Genomic DNA, 19,783 nt, shown 5'->3' with positions numbered 1-19,783 from the left:
TTTCTTTCGAGACTTGTCGTCTCTCCATGGGTGCGTCTCTGACATTGTGTTCTTTCTTTTCAATCAATCGAATTCATTGTCTTCTCAATCCAATAAGTAACTTCCTTATAAGTCTATGAAAAGCAACAAGAATATTTACAAAGAGTCCTTATCTGTTAGGATTCTCATGTCTTTTCCTTTATGAAATGAACATGTTTGTCAAGAAATTGGGTTGACAAATTTCAAGTTCAACTTGACCAAATTTTGGCCGAGAAATCCAATGACTTCTACCGCCTGCTCCATGAAAATTGGAAAGGTACATTCCGGTACATTTGACTTCATCCGATATTCCACCACATGATACCATGCCGTATAGTGACTCAATGGTAATTAGGCGCTTGGCGTATCACTCAACCCGTTAAGAGGAGAGGCTTTGGTTTGTGCTGAATCATGTCGTTGGCAGTCGCCTCTGATACTCCCGATTTGAGCTTCCTTTTCTTTTGGTACGAAGAGTGTACCTCAATATCTCTAGAAGATGGCTAACAAATGTCTTCACAAGGATTTACAAAGCGCAGGAAAATTCAAAAATAAATCAGATCTTTTGTGCCTCTGAGATGTGTCGTTCCATCAAGTCATTCAGCGTGAATAGGACGGAGGGTAGGCCAAAATTGGTCGCTGTTGCGCGCTTCAATGCTATTTACACGCAACCTGCGATGAGCTATATACGACAGAGCTTTGAGAATCCCGATCATCAAGGATGAAGCCACAGAGAGCCTCAGAGAGCCACATCATGAGAAGCAATGTATCATTAACCCGACGAGGCCAAGAAGCCAAGGACCGAGCTGGACCGAGGCTAGACTAGTGAACTTTAATTCAGAATTTACATACATACCCCTCCAATTCAATCACATTTTCATAAATGGCACCAATCTTCACAAATTCATTTTCATCCATACGATCAAAGTCAAAATACATCAAAACTCCTTTCCAGTCGTTCTTGAGCTCATTGCACGCTCGTTTTTTGCAGTTCCTTTCGATTTAACCTCCATTTGTTCTTCCAGCGTATTTCTCTCGCTTTACATGCATATCTGAGACCCAGGACTATAAGTTTTAAACACACGAGAGCGCGTCTATCGTTTGTGATCAAATCAAAAACTTTACCAGCCGCATACAGCGATACAAACGCGACATGCAATAATCGTTGTCATCGAATTTGATCTTAAATACCCTGTCAGGCGTCAGTTGGCATCAATCCTCTATCCTACTTACACACATCACCACCATGGGCTGGTCTATGCCTCCAACCGGTCTTGCTTCACTGACTCACTACGATCTACCTCTCAATTATTTGGCCGCGTACGTTATTTTCCCCATCTATTTCAAGGTCACTTATACTTTGGGGTGCACTTTCAGCTCGTTGCAACCCAGATCTTTGCTCTCAATTTGTCGGACGCATTGTTACAAAGACTTGGGGTCATATTACACAGCTTCTGACATCCGTCCTGCTTTCTTCTGATTTGAAATGTCTCCCTGGATTTGGCTCGTCTCTTCAGCTGCGGGTGCTCTACAGTTGCCACGAATTATCCGACCGCGGCAATCAGTTCATTGGCGTATAGTGACAAATCTTCTTACACACTTGGGGCTGGGCCAGGTTGCGGCCGATGTTTCAAGATCACCCTCATCTCGGCATGTCAAGCCTCACCACCCTTTGTGCTTGCCGACAGGCATGACAAACCAATCCCATCTGTTGTGGTCAAGATTGTAGATAAATGCCCTTCTCCAATGTATTGTGCAGCTACTGAGTCTAAAACAAACAGCGTTCGTCTGGCTCTCATTCACCTTTCGTATCTCATCAATCATTGCTGTGTGGACTTCATGTTCTGATCAAGTGTCAACGCGTTCATGATCTATAATATAATCAACAGGTGGGCTACACGATCCACTTCGATTTGGCACTTCCTTCGCCGGCTCTCAACTTATCATTCTTCCCATCCGACGCAGCGCTCTATGGTTACGAGGACTTTGGAGTCTGTAAGTAATTGTTGAGGGATCGAGCTGCTAAGCAAGGCACGCCTGGCAATCGTTGAATCTACGTACTGCACCTAATGAATTCAAACATTTCACCTTCAGGGAACGTGAAATATGAATCAATTTCTTGCGAGCACTGGGCAGGTTGGAAGAATGAATCAGCACTTGGAACCGATCCGAACTATCCAGCATCCAACTCACTATGCTGTCCTTACAATCCTGCATTTGTGAGTGTTACTTAACCTACCAAAAAAATCTTGTTGGACCCGCACAGAGTATTATCTGAGGCTAAATAACATTTTTTTAAAAATCCTTAATCCTGAACTAGACCAGCGAGGTGTGTCCAATTGCCCCAACCTCGAAACCTGCAAAGGAAAGCGCGCCCAAATCCGGGACTGCTACCCTTAGGATGTCTCACCTTTTATTGTCGAGCTTCCTGACTTTTCAACTTTCACTGGTTATCCTATCCGCTTGAATTTCACACCCTCTTTTTATCCTTCAATCGTTTACAAACCTTCTATATTTAACTCCTAAGAGTAACCCCTTCGATGATTCAGGGTATCTTCCTACAATCTTGAAGACCTACCTATTCATTTCTTCTGAGTGCTGTCTTCTTTTTTATCACGGCATAAGTTTTTGCACTTCCGTCAACACTACTGGATTAACTAGTGTACTTTAATTTACCATACATCACACCGAATGCAATTGTTGACCAAATGGGTACTGCACCAATTTTTACCGTACCTCACGCACCTTTAACACCTTGAACTACCCCCAGTGTGAATGGTGTCCGGGATGAGACAGATGAAACTCATACTCACATGGACATAATCACAATCTCCCAAGACACAATAAAATACTAATATTACTGGTGTGTACGTGATACTGATGACCATTTTCTCACAGTAAGGGTACTGCTTAAAAACATGGCAAGCAGAGGCCTCACTCTCTGCTCACCAATTCCTGCAAATTATATCATACCAGCAGCAATTGCCTTGCAATGACAAGTGGGACATACCCGCATTCCTCAAGAGGGTCATCTATTGATTCAGAGCACTCTCAAAAGTTTCATGTAAATCAAGTGTTACCCACTTAGAATTAAAAAAGGGGAGGTAGAATTTTGCACAGGGTGCTTTACACCGCCTACCCCAGTGTAAAGCCTGGCCGGTGTAAAATTCAAAAAAAGGCTTGTAATGTAGAATTTTACACCGGCTTAATTTTTTTCCGGGCTGTGTAATGAATCACTGTGTTTGAATGTCGGTGTAAAAATACGGTAGCCGGCCGTGAAGTTGAATTTTACACAAGAAGTTTTACACCGGAAAACCCGGTGCTAAGAATACCAGCGTAAAATTCAACTTCACGCCCAAAAATTAGAATTTTACACAGGCGCCGTTCACACCGAGCTAAGTTGTGTAAAAAAGCACAGTGTAAAATTGCAATTCAGCATGGACAAAGTACATTTTTACACTGTCCGCCAAGAAAATAATACCGCCTTTCATTTGGAAAAAAGGAAACAATAAAAACGAGAAAAACAAGCTATTTGAATGATCTTGTGTGTCAGCCACGTCGGTGTCGCTTAGTCCTGGGTTCTAATTCCGCTCCTACCTCCTCTTTGATGGGCACATCTTCCACCAGAGCCCATCCTTTCCAATTGCCTATATTTCAGAAAGAAAGAAACAATTTGTGGTTAGCAATCAAGACGTCGTTTTTTTTAATATAGATGACATACCTGTCTTCGCTTTTGTCACGTCTTTGGCACCCTTGCTTGCTACTTGGGATTTAGATTTGGTCACCTTTGTCACCTGCTTGTTACCCTTAACAGCAACTTCGGATTTGGCCTTACGAATCTTTCCGATAACTGTGACAATGTATATCAAGTTAAATGTCACACACCAGCAGCGTATCGGATGAAAAGAGTGAAGTCTATAGACGCACCTGATATCTTCGTCGTTGAAATCTTCGTCGTCGGATCAGTGTCTTGAGGGACTACGGTGACATCTTCCTCCTCGGAAAACATACCAGCTTCCAAGTGGATTAGTGACGTCTGGTTGAGATCAATGTCAAGATTGGTATTGTGGAGTTCAGGCGATGGAAGCCTTTCGTTGTCTTCGGTGAGCTGGCCTCCAAATGGGAAATTTTGACTTGGAATGGAGAAGGGAATCTTGGAGGTATTTTCAGGAAAGCTGTCCAAAAGATGACGTATAGAAGCCTTGATTTGGTCTAATTCCTCTCCCTGTGGCTTCCGCGAGTAGAACAACCAGCTGGTGTCCGGAGAACATCCTCCTATGCTGGTAATATCGGCACCTTCCAGCTGGGCTATCCCTCCATTTTCCCGTTCGTCATAAAGCCATACACCAAGTATTCCGTCGATTGAGCAAACCACTCTTGCCCAGTAATGGTAATTTGCCCAGTAACCACGCGAAACCAAAAAGTAATCAACTGTACCCGCCTTAAATCGAGCTGGCCAGTTGGTTTCTCCTTGGTAGCGTTCGCGCTCTGTAGGACTCAAACCTACAATGCCGTCAACTTGAAAGTAAAGATGGAGCGGGGCCTTAAGAGGGTCCGTGATTTCGATCTTGAAGATATTTTGAACAAAGGAAGGATTTTTGACGCTGACACCGGCCTTACGGTTCTTTTCAGGATGGCATTGACCGCATAATACGCCTTCCGTGCTGAGACCATCGGACATCCATCTCGAAATCAATAGGGGTACATCAGAATAAGATAATGAGGCATTGGTAAAGGTGGATGGAATGACATGAAGGGTTGCTCGACGTTGAGAATTGATGGTCGTATGCTCCGGATTACGAAGACACGCCACAGTCTTGATCATTGTGTGTTCAAAAAGGGGCCTGAGAGTCGATTTTCTGTCGTTTACTGGGGCTAGTAATTGCTCAATGAACCCGTCAGCGGATGCGAATTTGTCGTCCTCGTAAGATTTCGATGTTGCTTGAATTGCTTTATGTAACAAAGTTTGCCACCTTGTCATACTGGTGGCAAACTTTAATCCAGTGATTTCAAAGGTGCATCGCGCGGTGAAATGCCTTGCAAGCACATTCACTAAGTTGGTGCTGTTAACTGTTAAATATCGACTCCAAGTAGGGTTGAAGATTGCATATAGTGTCTCAAGTGTTGCTGTTTGCCAACATCTATTTCGAGTTCCAGGTGTATTGCCAGAAGAATAAGATTGATACGTAGTAAGTGGGTTTCTATTGATGTTCTGAGAGCCAATGGGACGACCGAGTTTCTTTGGTTGATCCTTTTTTTTTGATTTGTTTCCCAGGAGCTCTTCTGTAGTGTCAGGGGCACGTCCATCATTACGAGTGAATTTCCGTTTCGTGGGTGGTGCCATCCCAATGGCTTTGACAACTTGTTGCCAGGTGTCTTGCGAAGTGTTTCCATAAGTAATGGAAACACCTTTCTTCACCAAATGATAGTCCTTTTCCATACACTGAGCAAAGGCAATCAGTTGGATTATACCCGGTATAATCTCGCATTTACCATCACTAATTACGCAAAACCACCAGTTCATCAGCCACTTTGACATCAAATGGAGATAATTATACCAAAAACTTACCACAAAATATAATAGACACGATGCATGGATTCCTGTCCATTCGTGGTTGAAGGTAAATCCACCCGTCTTCGAGGTCCATCAGATTCGTCATCACTTTCTTCGCCAGGCAAGGGTGGATCATCGAGAGGTTTTTGTTTTCGGGCAGGGAAAAGCATGGATTGGATGTCTGCTGCACTCCACCATTCGATCCATTTCTTGGCCAGTGGGAATAATCGCCGCAATTCCTCAAATCGGGTGTCAAGGTCGTCTACACCAGGTCCGTCAGGAAGAAGTAAGTTTTTGCATTTCTTCTCCCACATGCCCTTTTGGTATAGCAATTGAAAAAAAACATACAAACTGTCAGTGTGAAAGATACTTACGATTAATAAGTTTCTGAAGAAAGACTGACCACCTGTTTTAACTTGACAATCTTATGATTCTTCTTAATACGTGTAACGGCCTGCAGGAAATGCCATTCACATCCGTGTAACTTAGATAAAGCTGTGTTCTTATCGTTGCAATTAAAAACTTCCATGTAGGCTTCTTGAAATCCGAGTTTTTGAGCTAGTGAAAAATCTACGACTTGTTCTACCATCATATTTTTACTCTTCTCTGAAAGGTTAGTTTTTTGAATTTGTTGCAGTAAATTTTTGAAGTGTATCTTGTAGTGTAGCGCCTCAAGGCCGCCGAGCCATGTGAACAAGACGGGCACCCATCACTTGATGGTTTCACAATACTTTGAAGTTGTTAATAGATAACCCATTTTAAAAAATTGATAAGTTACATCAGAGAGTAGACCACTGGTATAGGTGTCTGATTGGTCATCGGGTTCAACCAACACCTCCGCCATCCAAGGAGTTTGGAATGAGATGTGCGCATCATCGCCAGAAATGGAAGAAGAAACAACAATGAGGCCTTTCCTAATAAACAAAATCAATCATAATATCAGAGCCAATTCTCGAATTTTTACAGAAAAAAACATTATACCTTGACCAATCCATCATGGTGCAAAGCCACTTATCTCCAGATTCAGGGTCTCGGGTGTTAGTCATTATCCCCGCCTTTTGTAGAAAATCACGTCGCAGGTAGCCGAGACGATCGGCATGTCCAAATGAAGGATGAAGATCGGTTACTGATCGAATTGGATCTTTACCCACGTGCGCCTGTCCGACCTGATAGATGAAAGATTATACACTTGTTCAATGGCCACATCATAAAGGACGAAATTGACATTACGTACCTTTAATCCTATAGGCCCTGTCTTTGTGTCATTGATGACACGCTCCTTCAACTTATCTTTTGAGATAGGATCGGCCTTCTTCGCCTCGGGCCACTCATGATAATGAGTACCTTGGTGACGAAGTAAAGCCCAGCCTTCCTTCTCTTGAGCATCTAACTCGGTATCAATACGACATTTGGCATCACATTTCACATGTTGTTGATAGCCGTCGCATGTAGATATGGGACAACTTTTAACTCTGGTGAAGAGTCATATTGACCGTTAGCTAAGTTCAACTAACTGGGTGTGAAGAGGAGTCAAATATTAGAATCACCCTTCTGAAATCTTGGCTAATTTTTTGCCCGAAGTTGGTGGAGAGCCAGCCAAAGGACAATTGCTGTTGGTGCATTTGATTACACCCAAACAGTAATACCTCCTCGCAATCCAATCCTTTTTCTTTGTGGTTTCTGATCGCATAGTATGAGTCCAAGCAATAAATCGAAAGTTTGTGGCGGGATGCTCGGGGTCATTGACATAGATGGTTTCACCATTTGGGTACGTCGGATAGTCTTCCTCGTCGAGATTGCAACCATGATCAATAAAAGTCTTATATATATTTTTATCGGTAGGCAGTTGGAGGTTAGGACGGCGTGGTAGGTTGGCCAGTGTGTCATCATGATCCTTAGGAGATCCAGGAACTGGCGACGACGTTATCTCTATCATTTCCAGATGTAAAGAAGGAGAAGGGGAAGAATCACGGGATGCAGCAGAATATTTAGATGGAGAAGCTGTGATCGCGCGGCTTGATACTGAAGTGGAAGTAGGTGACACCGTTGAGGATGAAGAAGCAACATATCGACAGTTTACAAATGTGGAATCAAAAGAATAAGGTAATTGAGATGATATAGTATCTTCTTTCCAGGAATATTGTGCGTCTGGTTCTGGTTTGCAAAGAGTAAAGCCTGGAGAGGAACTCCTTTCCGAAGTTTCTTCATTTCCAAAGGCACCATCATAGTGTGAGGCCGATTGACCCATCTTCGATTTAGAACCAACCTGATTCAAACAGGTCTCGTCTTTGAACTTGATTAACAAAAAAGTTGAGGAATTGGGTAAGAATCGTGCTTGAAAGCACCTCTTTGGGCGATAGGACGACAAAAGTTTCATCAAATATATTGTGAAGTTGATCGATATGGAATCAACTTCACAATATATCATCCATTGTCCGGTCTCACGGATGTGTGGGGAAGATCGATGTGGATCTTTGTCTGTTTGTTTGGTTCCTGATATGTAAGTATTCGAGGTATCTTCTCCTTGTTTGTTCGTCATGGGAATGAACTTCCATGGTTTGACCTTGCATGAAACATGTGTGGTGTAAAATAATTTCTTTGCGGTGTAAAATTATAAATTGGGACTCACATTGGTAATTTGGCACAGGGAACTTTGCACCAAAAAGGGTCAGTGTTACCCGGCCCGGTGCAAAATTCAAAGCTTCGCCCGGAGTCCGGATTTTAACACTGTAAATTATTACACTGTGTCTTTCTGTGTAAAAATTCCTGTGTAAATTTCCAGTTCACGGCCGGCTACCGTATTTTTACACTGACATTCAAACACTGTAATTATTTACACGGCCCAGAAAAAAATCAAGCCTGTGTAAAATTCTACATTACAAGCCCTTTTTTGAATTTTACACCGGCCGAGCTTTACACTGGGATGGTCAGTGTAAAGCACCCGGTGTAAAAATCTCCTACCCCATTAAAAAAGCAAGTTTAATCATGGAACAGACTATTGATAATCAAAACAGAAAATTGATAAGTATCTGACAAAGATGAATAGATGCAGCAGTCACGTGGACCATTGAGATAAGCAAAATTAAAGGGACATACCTAAGACAGAGACAACAACTCGCTGTTGAAAGGAAATCATTCCTTGCTTCATGAACAAATGGACATTTAAAAATCTTGGTAAGGGAGTCTCATTATACAAGTACCACTTAGTCATGATGAGATGGCAAGTTCCCGAGTGAGACATGTAAGATGACCTTGATTGTTCAGACTGCCTGCTTCATATGTAGACATTGTGCAGTGAGACATTGTATCGAGATATCATTCGAAAGTCTGAATTGGACTTCATCCTGGAGCTTTTGGGAACTACCAAGTGCAGGCAGCACGATATTACTCATGCTTAGATCTTGATAATGAGCTAAAGAGAGGGTGTGCAGAGTTCCCCTTTTGATTCAAGTGTATGTACATAGAAGCTCAAAGTCTTGGCTCGAGTAGCACATCGATGTCCGCAATCTGTGCTTTGCTTGCCGGAATCCCCGCAGACTCAGCGCGCGAACCCTCGACAAGAGCTTTCTAGCCTCAACTCACGGATTTGTGTCGGGTGATCATCAAAATTTAGTCAATTTCGTCACACCTGATGTCAATAAGTAACTATACAACTCTTACGTATCTAATAATTATTTGGACGATTACTAGTGAATCTAGATATAATGCGTCAAACAACTTTGAAAAAACTGTTGGTGGAGGAGCTAAGATTGATAAATGACTATTTTATAAAGATACACACGCTTCTTGATCAAGCTTTGATAAAGGTCATAAACACATTTCCCAGATATCATTGAGTTTGACCCTATGGAATCTGGTGAGACCAATCAACGGAAAAAAGTTGCATCACGCAATACCATTTGTTCTTCTGCCTCGGAGGCTGTTTATCGCCTTCAAGGTTTTGGACCCATCGTATCTAATGTGCATGGTCGGTATGGACGCGGAGGTACCCGTGATCATGATCTTCTCCAACCTACCCTGCATACCTGGTGCACGCTGGACCTTGTTAAGAGAGAAAACTTGATTGATGATGACGGGCAGAATAATCTCAAACATAGGGAGGCAATAGCCCTCGACTATAGCCCAATAAAGTGGGAAAAAGACGGGGATTTTGGAGTCAGCGCTATATAAATAAACATCAAGAGAGCGAGCGCACCATCTAATAATCGCAAGTATTCCAAAGTGTTTCGGTCGAGTCGAAATTCACGGTCGATGATGCCGATCGGACGCTGAGGAGTTGTCGTGTCAATGCTTCTAATTACGTGAATAAAGAAAAATCAGGTCGTGCTTACAGGATGGGCCCTGTGTTCAAGTTTTACGCCAAACGATATAGCTCGCAGGTAAGGATTCCAATGGGCCAATCGCACACCTTCCAACCCATGCTTTAGATGAGCCTCATGTATGTTCGATCGGTCGAAGCGGGGGTTGTGGACCAAGTCGTGTAACGTTTGTCGAAGTTTAGGAATCTCATCTGCGTGGGTCGTTGTAGCGGGCATCAGATAGTCTAACGCATGCGCTGTACCGTTGACAATAGTGTATGCCAAGGTTGAGACGGCTCGCAAGCAATCGGCTGTGAGCTCGTCAATAGAAAGTGGGATTCTTTGAGCATCATTCTCTACTCTTATGGTATCATAGAAGATCTTGGTGTCAGGAGAAGTATGCTTGATATCCGGTCTTTGACCAGATATGGTCTTGATGGAATCCTCGAGGACATCGATTGCACCTATGGTGAGCTTAGAAACTCCTCTTCTGATCAAATTTCCGATCGACTAAAGATGAACGAAGGCATGATCAGAGTTGATTCAACCGGAGAAGAGACCAAGATTTTTCTCTTACATTGGGAGGTGAAGATGCCTCAATATGTTGTTTGATTTGCCAAGCAAAACCCGAAGCGGCGACACGAGCAGAAGCTCTGGATTTGAAGGAGATTTGGTCATGTGCATTCAGATAGCAATAGCTGAAAGAGAACATCGTCAAATGATACTCGAGAAATTGTTCGGCTCGTTGTATAGAAAACTTACATGTCGCTTAATGCGCAGAGGAGAAGCTGCTGCGAGTGAATCCCAGTTTCCACAAGTCCAAAGATATGAGAAAGCCTTGAATGGAAATTCGTGATTGTGAATGTCAGATCTTGCATTTTGCATTTCTCTTTCTGTTGAAAGTTTAAGCTTACCATCCACATATCAATGGGTTGGTCACGTCCCGCGCTACATCGACAGTCTCATCGGTAGACACTGGGCTTCGTCTGGCCGAACATTGTTGGATGCGACTTTGAATGAACAACTTGTACTGTTCGGAGTTTTGTCTGGACATCGCCATCTCAACTGCCTGGTAAATAAGCTTGATGTTTGAATTCATCTTTGGCTGTAGAATCACAGAATGATCAGAAGAGGCTACTTCGAAGGACAACCCGATTTAGAAAACTGACCAAACCAAAAAGCAAGCTCATTCTTTCTACTTCGACTTTCGGAGTGTCTGATACAAATTAAACTGGTCAGAATTCTGAAAAAGATTCCGGTAAGAAGTAAGCATACCAGAAATCTCATAGACCATTGTTTTTCCGCCCGATTGTATGTGTTTGTAACCTAGGGACAAATGTGGAGTAGGAGTAGGTTGAAGCGAATATTGCAGGGCCTTTTGAGGGCCTATTTTCTCCAGAATCGAGTAGGAACTTTGAGGGGTTTTGAAAGGAACTGTATGTGTAGCAAAGAAGCTGATAAGCAATTCAATAAACAGCCTCAGGGGGTGATATTGGACGCACATAGTAGAGCAACGTCGTTGAATACATATTGATCCGGCCTGCGAGTGAAAAAGTGGAACAAGATGAGATGATTTGCCACCAACTACAGACACTACAGAAGATACTTACAAGTTATTGCGTATCAATTTTTGCAACATGCCACCGTAAGCCCCTTCTTGAACGTCCGGTTGACAGTCACGCAGGCCCCAATCCGTCATAGTGTCGGCAGTTGCAGAGTCCTAAGAAATGACACTTGTCAGCGAGTCTCTAGGATCAAACTGGTTCGAAGATAGGCGCTTTGAGATACTCACCGTGTAGAACCGATCTCCCCGAACAAGGGAAACTATGGACGTCAAAGAGAAATTAACAAGTGGTCGACAATCTTTCATGGTCACGGAGTGTGTGAAAGTGGCCAACCTGCATCACTCAAGATAGCCCGACTGTTTGTGTAATTTGGACACAACCCTGCTCCTAATCTTGGCTTCTTAGCTTCCTCACCATGCAAACCAACATGTAATGGAATGTTCGCAGGATGGCCGACAAGATCCTGCATAGCAGAAGCCTGGTGAAACCAACAAGAGATGTTTGAAGTCAGATTGAAGGGGCTACCGTGGGATTTAGGGGATTGATGAGGTTGAGTAGGAGCTTACCACAGAAGGATCCGAATTCCATTCCTCAAATGATTCAAATTCCTTCAAACCCAGAAAAGCTCTGAATTCATTCAGGGTGCAGGTTTTCCACACATCTCTGTTAATCCAGTCACCCACAACCACAAGTGAAACAAAAAGATGATGAGATAATGTCTAAAGACCATGTTTTACTCTTCAAAATACCTTGACGTACCTAGAAGTTCGCATTCCTTGACATTCAATCCATCTCATGGCTGCAGGTATATGGCGTGCTCCGAAAGTACCAGCAACTTCGTACGTAGAATCTTTCAAAATCTTTGCAATGTCCTCATCACGGAATTCACCGGTCTCTGAGTCCCTTTCGTAAACTCCTGCGGAGGTCAGCTCTGGTTGGCCACTTCTAGGAACGTTGACTTCGTATTTAGATAACTGCGCAATTCCAAGGTCGATAAGTGGGAGATAAGTGACTTTGCGAAGAGTTACACACAATAGAGACACACAAAAAGATAAACTAACCTTCCAATATCTAGGCTCTACCCCGTCTTCAGCATTAAGCTCCTTCTTCAATAAGGCGGCTGATTTTTTGATGGTCTCATGATTCACGTCCTCCCATTCTGAAAGGGGTCATAGTCAAATTTAATCGAATTGGAAAGAAATGGGAAAAGATATCTTACTTCTACTAGGAAGAGCCCGTTCAAACATACTCTCGATCCATTTCTAAGTCATATACATGTAAGTCATGATATGTACAGACATGAGTGACTATAACCGAACTCACACTTTGGGACCACGACATCGGAGCGTGCCAGCGATCTATCATGGCAGTCAATGCTCAGATAAATGACTATTGGGCATAACTGATTGATCACAAAACAAGATAAGGAGGATGCTTACATAGAGAATTGAATTCAACTGTGACTGAGTTTCCAGTAGCCTTAGGGGTACTCCCGAGGATACTTTTGATCGGAGCTCTAGGGTCGAGCGCCCAGTCACTGTCGGCTTGTGTAGTGTTTAAGATAGCCTGACGATTGGGAAGAAAGTACGTTCAACAAAAACTCAAAGCGATATGTTTGAAAACCGGCAGGAGAACAGTTCATCGGCTCGATTGATAAACTTACGCTGAGATAGTCGTGGAGAATCATCTCTACATAATAGCCGCAATTGATCAATCTGGCGGTGCCAAAAATCTCATCGTCTTGTTGCTGCAATTGCTCGGGACTGAGTTTCTCCAAATCGGCTGTCCAAGTTTTGCGTTCATTGATCTCCAGAAGCCTTTTAGCAACTCGATTATCTGATTGATTGAATGTGGATATCTTTCAGCGAAAGGCTTTTGTAATTCGTTCAATAGATTCACAAATAAACACTTACGGTTTCTAGAAAAGATTACAAGTAGAGCACACGATGCTGGAGGCATCACAAGTAATCGACTGGATGCAAAAGTGTCATTGTACAACAAGCCGCGGCCAAGGTCCTCTTTGTTGCGAATCTTGTCTTGTTCCTCTTGTCCGACTCCGTATAAAGGATCCAAGGAAAGATAAGAGGATGTCAAATTTTGCCATTGGCTTGCACGCGAGGATCCATTCCCGCTGTCACCGTATTGATTCGAATCGGTATCGGATCCCGGACCTTTAACTTCTGGACCAGTGTTAGTCCAGACTATGGTTCAAGTGTGAATTTCGAAATCAGTCACTAACAATCAGGTTGATGAAGTAAAGTAGATCAATCTCACAGATATCATGGATGATGATGTTGGCAAAGCCGAACAAGAGACTTGATATTCCAGCAGGATGAGGAACAAAACCTTCAAAACCCTCGGGACGACGCAGGATAGAATCGAACATCTCTTCCGGCTCCGCGACGTAAGGTGCGCGAGGGTGAAGTGCCTTGACAGATCTAGCATAGGGTTGATTGGCAGCACCAAGAAATGGGGAACCAATGATATTGTTGTTCCGACCATCGGGCGTTCTAAAGCGATGTTTGGGATTCAGATCAACAGTTGATGGATGCGAGAGGTCCTTTAGGCAAAAGAAGCAGTGAAAGTGAGGTGATTAACATTTCAATCGTGCAAAGGGAACTTGTGTTATAGAGACTTGAAAGGACTTACATTCCAGAGTATATCTATGAATTGACCTTGGACGTCATTCACCATCTTGTTGGGTGCATGTTGGTTTTTTCTACCAGACGTGGCTAACCAACCCACAACATCTTCCAGTTGCATCTTTCTATCATCTAGAGGTTTACCTACACTAGACAAAATGTTTATTATCATGGAAAGGTTTTCAGGAATTCTACCAGACAAAAGTTGTTGGACACTGAGGAATATGAGCGAAGTTGGAGTTTTGCTGTCGGTGAGCGCCACCTCGTCTTCATTGTTGAGACCACTATTTGAGCTACCTCTGGAGAACAGGTAATGTGACACGGAGCCAATGGTCTAAGACAGAGGAAACATCAAAAAACGAACATACACCAACGGGGAGAAATATGAGAAGAACTCACCTCCTGCAATTGAGAGGCTTTGCGCCAGACAGGCGAAGCGCTCAACGTCGGCAAGTCTTTTGCTTGACCAACAAGTAACAGATGAGTGTACCCTGCACTCTGCAGAAGAGCTTCACCTGGTTTGGGTTCGGCAGCATAACGGCTAGGGGGTCTAGTGGGTGTGGACATTGCGGAAGCTGGAAAACCGAACATCACATCAGTCTCAACTATTGACATGATCAAGTGGTGCTAAGAGAGTGACAAACTCGAACAGAAATGTGTAGCAGAAGATAAGTTTGGGAAAGGTAATGTAACTCGAATGAGGAACGATGAGAGGTTCTAATATTTTGGAATTGACGCAAGCGTGGAGATGGTAAGAGTGGAGGGCAGCTAGGGGTGGCTTGACTGCAATCAGTCTGGCAGTTGAAGTGATATTTATAGTCATCGGTCAACTGGCTGGCAAGACAAGAGAAGTAGTTGACCAAGAGCTCCAGATCACTCACAGCCGATGAACTTTGACTTTAATCCTCATCAGATATCAAACTCCAACTTCTTCAAATCTTTCAGAATCCGTTCTTCTAAGCCAATTCCATATGATCAAACATTTCAGTGCAGTGTACTCTGATGGCCGGTGCTTGAATTTCGAACACAGTTCAAAGTTGCTGTTCATTGCATCACAGCTCACAGCATCACAGCAATTGGCTTACGCAGAGTCTGGGAATGAATGGAGTATCTTCCGCACGATTGAAAAAAGCTGATATTGCATATTACATACCCTACCTAAACAAGTAAAAATGTAGGAAACTAGTCTAGCAGAAAAAACGGTCATCTTAGGTAACGAAAGTTAAAATGTCTTATCAACGAGTCTGTAAGCATCGGTCACGGGTAAGTCACCGCGTCTGTAACCGACTGCACTTCCCTAAGATATTCGTCATTCCGAATCAAATGGATTTTTGGTGATCAAAGCTGCAAAAATGGGGCATGGGGCCTAGGTATCGACTTCTCATGTCTAATCTTCAACTGCACCCTGCTAGCTAGCGTACTCAAGGTGCCGCTCAAGCCGAGAGGCTTTTTTACGATGCAAGCTTCTAATCGTTTGAGCGGCTCGAGCTTAACGAGGGATTTAGTTGAGTTTGACCGGGTAGAGGATAATGAGGTCAGTGGAATACCCCTCGGGATGTTTGGAATGATTCTATGTGCAAGTTGGTATAGTTGGTATAAGGGCCCGTTCGGCTCGATTTCCCAAAAGTTGTCACGCAAAAAGATTTTTGATTTTGCCCCTTTTTTGAGGGGCAAAATCAAAAACTTGAAACTCGGCTTTTCCATTACCGAACAGTCAACGAAAAAGGTCAACGAAAGATCATTTTGATCTTCGTTGACCACTTGATCACCGTTGGACTGTTCGGTAACGATGAAATGAAAAGAGATTTGAAAGAACTTTTTGATCGAAACTTGAAAATCGATCAAATCATTTTTAAAACTCATCGATTCATCCATCACGGTCATCAACGACCAAAAACACCGTTCCCTTTTGTTGACACTTCACGTCACTTGATTTACAACATCATGGACCATCGGCCTCGCTCTTCCCTTCAAACTCTCACACCCGAAAAACGTGTTAAAAATAAAAAGCTGCTTAAGCTGCAATTTCTCAAACAGCTCCTTGCTGTTCAACAGCAACAATTTCAAGTTTTCTGTTACTTTAGCACTGGTGTACAGGCCTGTGCAGCCCAAATTCTGCCTCATCTCACGAAAACTCCACGCCTTACATCCATCGTCAGCGGTCAGGCTTGGATTGATGAGCTCATAGCTAGTCCAAATGAATCAGTTTTCTACAAGAATCTTGGCATGTACAAACATGTTTTTTTTGAATTACGTTCTGTACTCAAAGAATCCGGAATTCTTTTCGACTCTTGTTTTATGACTTCAACTGAGAAGTTGGCTATCCTTCTCTATACTGTGGTAACTGGCCTTTCAAATCGTAAACTTCAGAATCGTTTTCAAAGATCAGCCGATAGCATTTCTAAGTGATTTTTTTTATACTTTATATTTTTTTTTTGCATTTTCACATAACTCTTTCTGACATGTATTCTTTTGACTAGGACAATCAATCACCTCATTAAAGGAATCTCTAATGATGGTGAATTACTTGGCAAATATATTCCGCTTCCCAATGCCAACACACCTCTCTCGGATACCTTTTCTGAGAATCCAAAGTTCATGCCGTATTTTAAAGACTGCATCGGTGCAATTGATGGTACCCACATCCCGGTCACTCCGCCAGCTTCCGAATACATTCCTTTCTTGAATCGTAAAGGATACACCTCTCAAAACGTCCTTGCTGCCTGTAATTTCAATATGGAGTTTATCTATTTATTGGTTGGAGCTGAAGGAAGTATGGCCGATGGCGCTCTTTGGACTTTGGCTCGAGGTCGGGACCTTACTATCCCTGCCGGAAAATATTATCTCGGTGATGCTGGCTTTGCTCTCACTGAAGAATGTATTGTTCCTTATCAAAAAGTTTGTTATCATCTACAAGAGTGAAAAAAAAAGGTTTCAAGTGAGATTGATTTCTTTTTCATCTTTTTTATCAATCTCATACTTATCTGCTTCTTTTTTTGTCTCTGCCACTCCTATCCTTTCATCTGAGACCAATGAATAAAGAAGAATTGTTCAATCTGCAACATGCTAGTGCGCGGAATGTCATTGAGTGCATCTTTGGAGTTTGCAAGAAGCGCTTTGTGATCATGGCGCATGGGTGTGAATACACAATCAAAATTCAAATTTCAATGGTTACAGTTATGTGCTTTATTCACAACTTCATTCGTGTTAAAGATCCAAAAGGTTCAGCTGAAGAATACCCTGAATTTGGTGATGGATTTATCCCCGACCCTCAAGATACTACAGAAGCGCCTACTCAAGAACAATCTGGTTATCTTCAAACATTTGGTAGTACTATTCAAGGTAATAGCTATGCCAAAGATCTCAGAGATAGAATTGCAGAAGATATGTGGAAGAATTACGTAACAGAGACTGAAAGAAGAAAGAAAGTAAATCAAAGTAGACAAAGACACGGACATCCTCCTATGTATCCTGATATTTAAAGCACTTGTAGCTCTTTTAACTCTTATCTTACAGCTCTCAATCAAGACATTTTCATTTTATACATGTACCATTAATTGTAAGTCTCAATCAAACAATTGTATCTTACATGGCATTTAAAAGTATTTTTATTTATATGTATCAATCAAACAATTTTATCTTACATGGAATTTAAAATTATCTTTATTTATATGTATCAATCAAACATTTTGTTTGTTTGTTCAATGATATATCCTTTCAACTCATATACAATTCATTGGAATCTCTCAATTCATCATAACACTTGTACTATTTAAAATTTCAAACACTAACTAATACTAATTAATCTGACATTGACTGCTACATTTGTATCAACATTTATATATACAAATGTACTTAATAATATTTTATAAGATTTAATAATTTTTTGTTTGAGAACAAAAGCCACTACATTTTCATTGAAAGGTTTCATTGAATTTTTATTTAAGATCAGAACTATATTTTTATAAGAACATTTAATATTTTTTTATTTGGAATCAGACGGTCACTGTACTTAGAGAAGACTAAACTTAATATGGATCAAGTTTGATTTCCATTTGATATCACACAGTCACTATACTTTTAATCTTGAAGAGAATAGTTAGAATCAGTAAGTGTGTATTGATAAATGATGAGAGAGAAAAGTACTTACTTTTTTTGTTGAGGATGTATTGGAGCCAACCATCACACTCGCTAGCTGGTGTATTGACATAAGTTTCAGCAATAAGAGGCTTTTCAGCAAATAAATCTAAGGCAATATAGTGTTGAGTGTTTTCTAAAGATGAAGTGTAAATCAAAGTAACAGCTGAAGCATGGGTTGAAGGTTTTTCATCTTGAATTTTTGGAGCTGCAGCGTCAATAGATGTTGAAGTTGAGGCAAAGGAGGATTGAATATTGGAGCCGAATTCCTTCATATTGGTGGACATTCCATTGAGTATTTGAACACCAGAACACTTCTTTGATTTAGTCGGAGCTTGAGCAGCTAAAGCTGCCTTAGACTTGCTGTGTTGCTTTGCTGCTGGAGCTTTGTCTTCGGAACTGGAGTCGTCCTTTGGCTTGGATTCGATTCCAAGTACGTCGGTCTTGTCAGAAGGTGATTTGAATGAGCCATGGGATGAATCAGGTGGAGGAGGAGAGAAACCGTGACGAAAGGCAGGAAAAGGGTTGGTAATGTCTTGATGTTTGGTCTGATTGACAATCGGGCTATCAAGAAAAGCCGGAAGAATCGATTGATTGATATTGAAAACCGGACTGCTAGAAGTCAAAGGGATGTCTTGAGGATTGGTGTGATTGACAATTGATCCTTTGACATACTTGGCTCTTGCTTTGTGACCCTCCAACAGGGTAGCAATCAAATCAAACAACAGAAATGGGTGGCCTCGGCATCTGAGGTAGTCCTTAGACTTTTTGCTCTGGAAGGAAAAAGAAACTTCAAAAAATACAAAACAAAATGAAAATGGAAAAGAAGACTGGGACATACATCATCAGTAATGATTGGGGCCCAGACCCGATCCGGTAACTTGATACATCCATCCTCCCAACCAGCACCACTCAAGCCATTTAAATACTTGTGATCGGTGTATAATTGAGTCAACTGTAAACGAAAAGAAATATCAACACTGAAATCATAAACAAAGATGAAAAAGAAAAAAAGACTTACAATATACCAGTGGTTCTTACAAGCCTTTGCGGTTTTGGGTGCACCAAGTTTAACTACACCAGTATCACATTTTTTGTTCTCACTTCCTCTAAGTTTCTCGGCAACCTTATTCCAAGTAGGAATCTTGAATCCATGAGCCGTAGTTCCGTTTTTGGGTCCAATGGCCGCGTTGGCAGGCTGACGTTCAGCAATGAGGACTTCAATCATGTTTTTATTGTTGCACCGCCAACATATTCACCTCGGATTACAAAATCCGAGGTATCCTTGGATGCAAAACCTCGGACAGAAGCTTCCCGAGGTTTTGATCCGAGGTTATCTCCAGGGCAAAAAAATTCCTCGGGCAAAAACCTCGGACAAGGTCTGTCCGAGGATTTGCCTCCGATGATGCCTCGGATTTCTCAACCCAAGGCATCTATGCTGGCAGTGTTGTCATCATCCCACTCACACTTGAGCTTTGATTTAGCCGGGTTTTCAGTGATCGGTGGGTTGGGTGTAGTTGACGGCATCAAAGTTGCTGGTTCTGGACTAGCCGTCAACTCCCGCCGGATGCT

General features: G+C 42.2%; 3 protein-coding genes across 3 annotated transcripts; 1 reads left to right on the top strand and 2 right to left on the bottom strand.

The window, feature by feature from the left end:
* Window positions 1-920: 920 nt before the first annotated feature.
* MELLADRAFT_76883 (uncharacterized protein) lies at window positions 921-2,748 on the top strand (the record flags this gene model as incomplete). Its single annotated transcript, XM_007406079.1, has 5 exons — window positions 921-1,335; window positions 1,533-1,797; window positions 1,905-2,010; window positions 2,110-2,234; window positions 2,336-2,748. The coding sequence occupies 5 exons, from the start codon at window positions 1,262-1,264 to the stop codon at window positions 2,480-2,482; spliced, it is 717 nt and encodes a 238-aa protein (XP_007406141.1).
* A 953-nt stretch (window positions 2,749-3,701) lies between these two features.
* On the bottom strand, window positions 3,702-6,161 carry MELLADRAFT_93618 (uncharacterized protein; the record flags this gene model as incomplete). The annotated part of the gene is made up of 4 exons (XM_007405995.1): window positions 3,702-3,865; window positions 3,943-5,513; window positions 5,585-5,886; window positions 5,973-6,161. 4 exons carry the CDS (start codon window positions 6,159-6,161, stop codon window positions 3,702-3,704), a joined length of 2,226 nt encoding a protein of 741 aa, XP_007406057.1.
* A 2,998-nt stretch (window positions 6,162-9,159) lies between these two features.
* Window positions 9,160-14,641, bottom strand: MELLADRAFT_76882 (uncharacterized protein; the record flags this gene model as incomplete). The annotated part of the gene is made up of 23 exons (XM_007405994.1): window positions 9,160-9,684; window positions 9,765-9,837; window positions 9,901-10,377; window positions 10,445-10,565; window positions 10,630-10,704; window positions 10,782-10,972; window positions 11,037-11,083; window positions 11,143-11,301; window positions 11,370-11,407; window positions 11,478-11,587; window positions 11,660-11,691; window positions 11,766-11,910; window positions 11,999-12,095; window positions 12,192-12,406; window positions 12,494-12,591; window positions 12,682-12,694; window positions 12,756-12,790; window positions 12,872-12,998; window positions 13,096-13,268; window positions 13,346-13,633; window positions 13,707-13,992; window positions 14,082-14,408; window positions 14,474-14,641. 23 exons carry the CDS (start codon window positions 14,639-14,641, stop codon window positions 9,455-9,457), a joined length of 3,525 nt encoding a protein of 1,174 aa, XP_007406056.1.
* Between the last annotated feature and the right edge of the window lie 5,142 nt (window positions 14,642-19,783).

The sequence above is a fragment of the Melampsora larici-populina genome, assembly GCF_000204055.1.
Source record: "Melampsora larici-populina 98AG31 unplaced genomic scaffold MELLAscaffold_5, whole genome shotgun sequence".
Classification (NCBI taxonomy): Eukaryota; Fungi; Basidiomycota; class Pucciniomycetes; order Pucciniales; family Melampsoraceae; genus Melampsora; species Melampsora laricis-populina.
The sequence above is the reverse complement of the archived record's forward strand: the minus strand, read 5'-3'. Positions and strand labels throughout refer to the sequence as shown.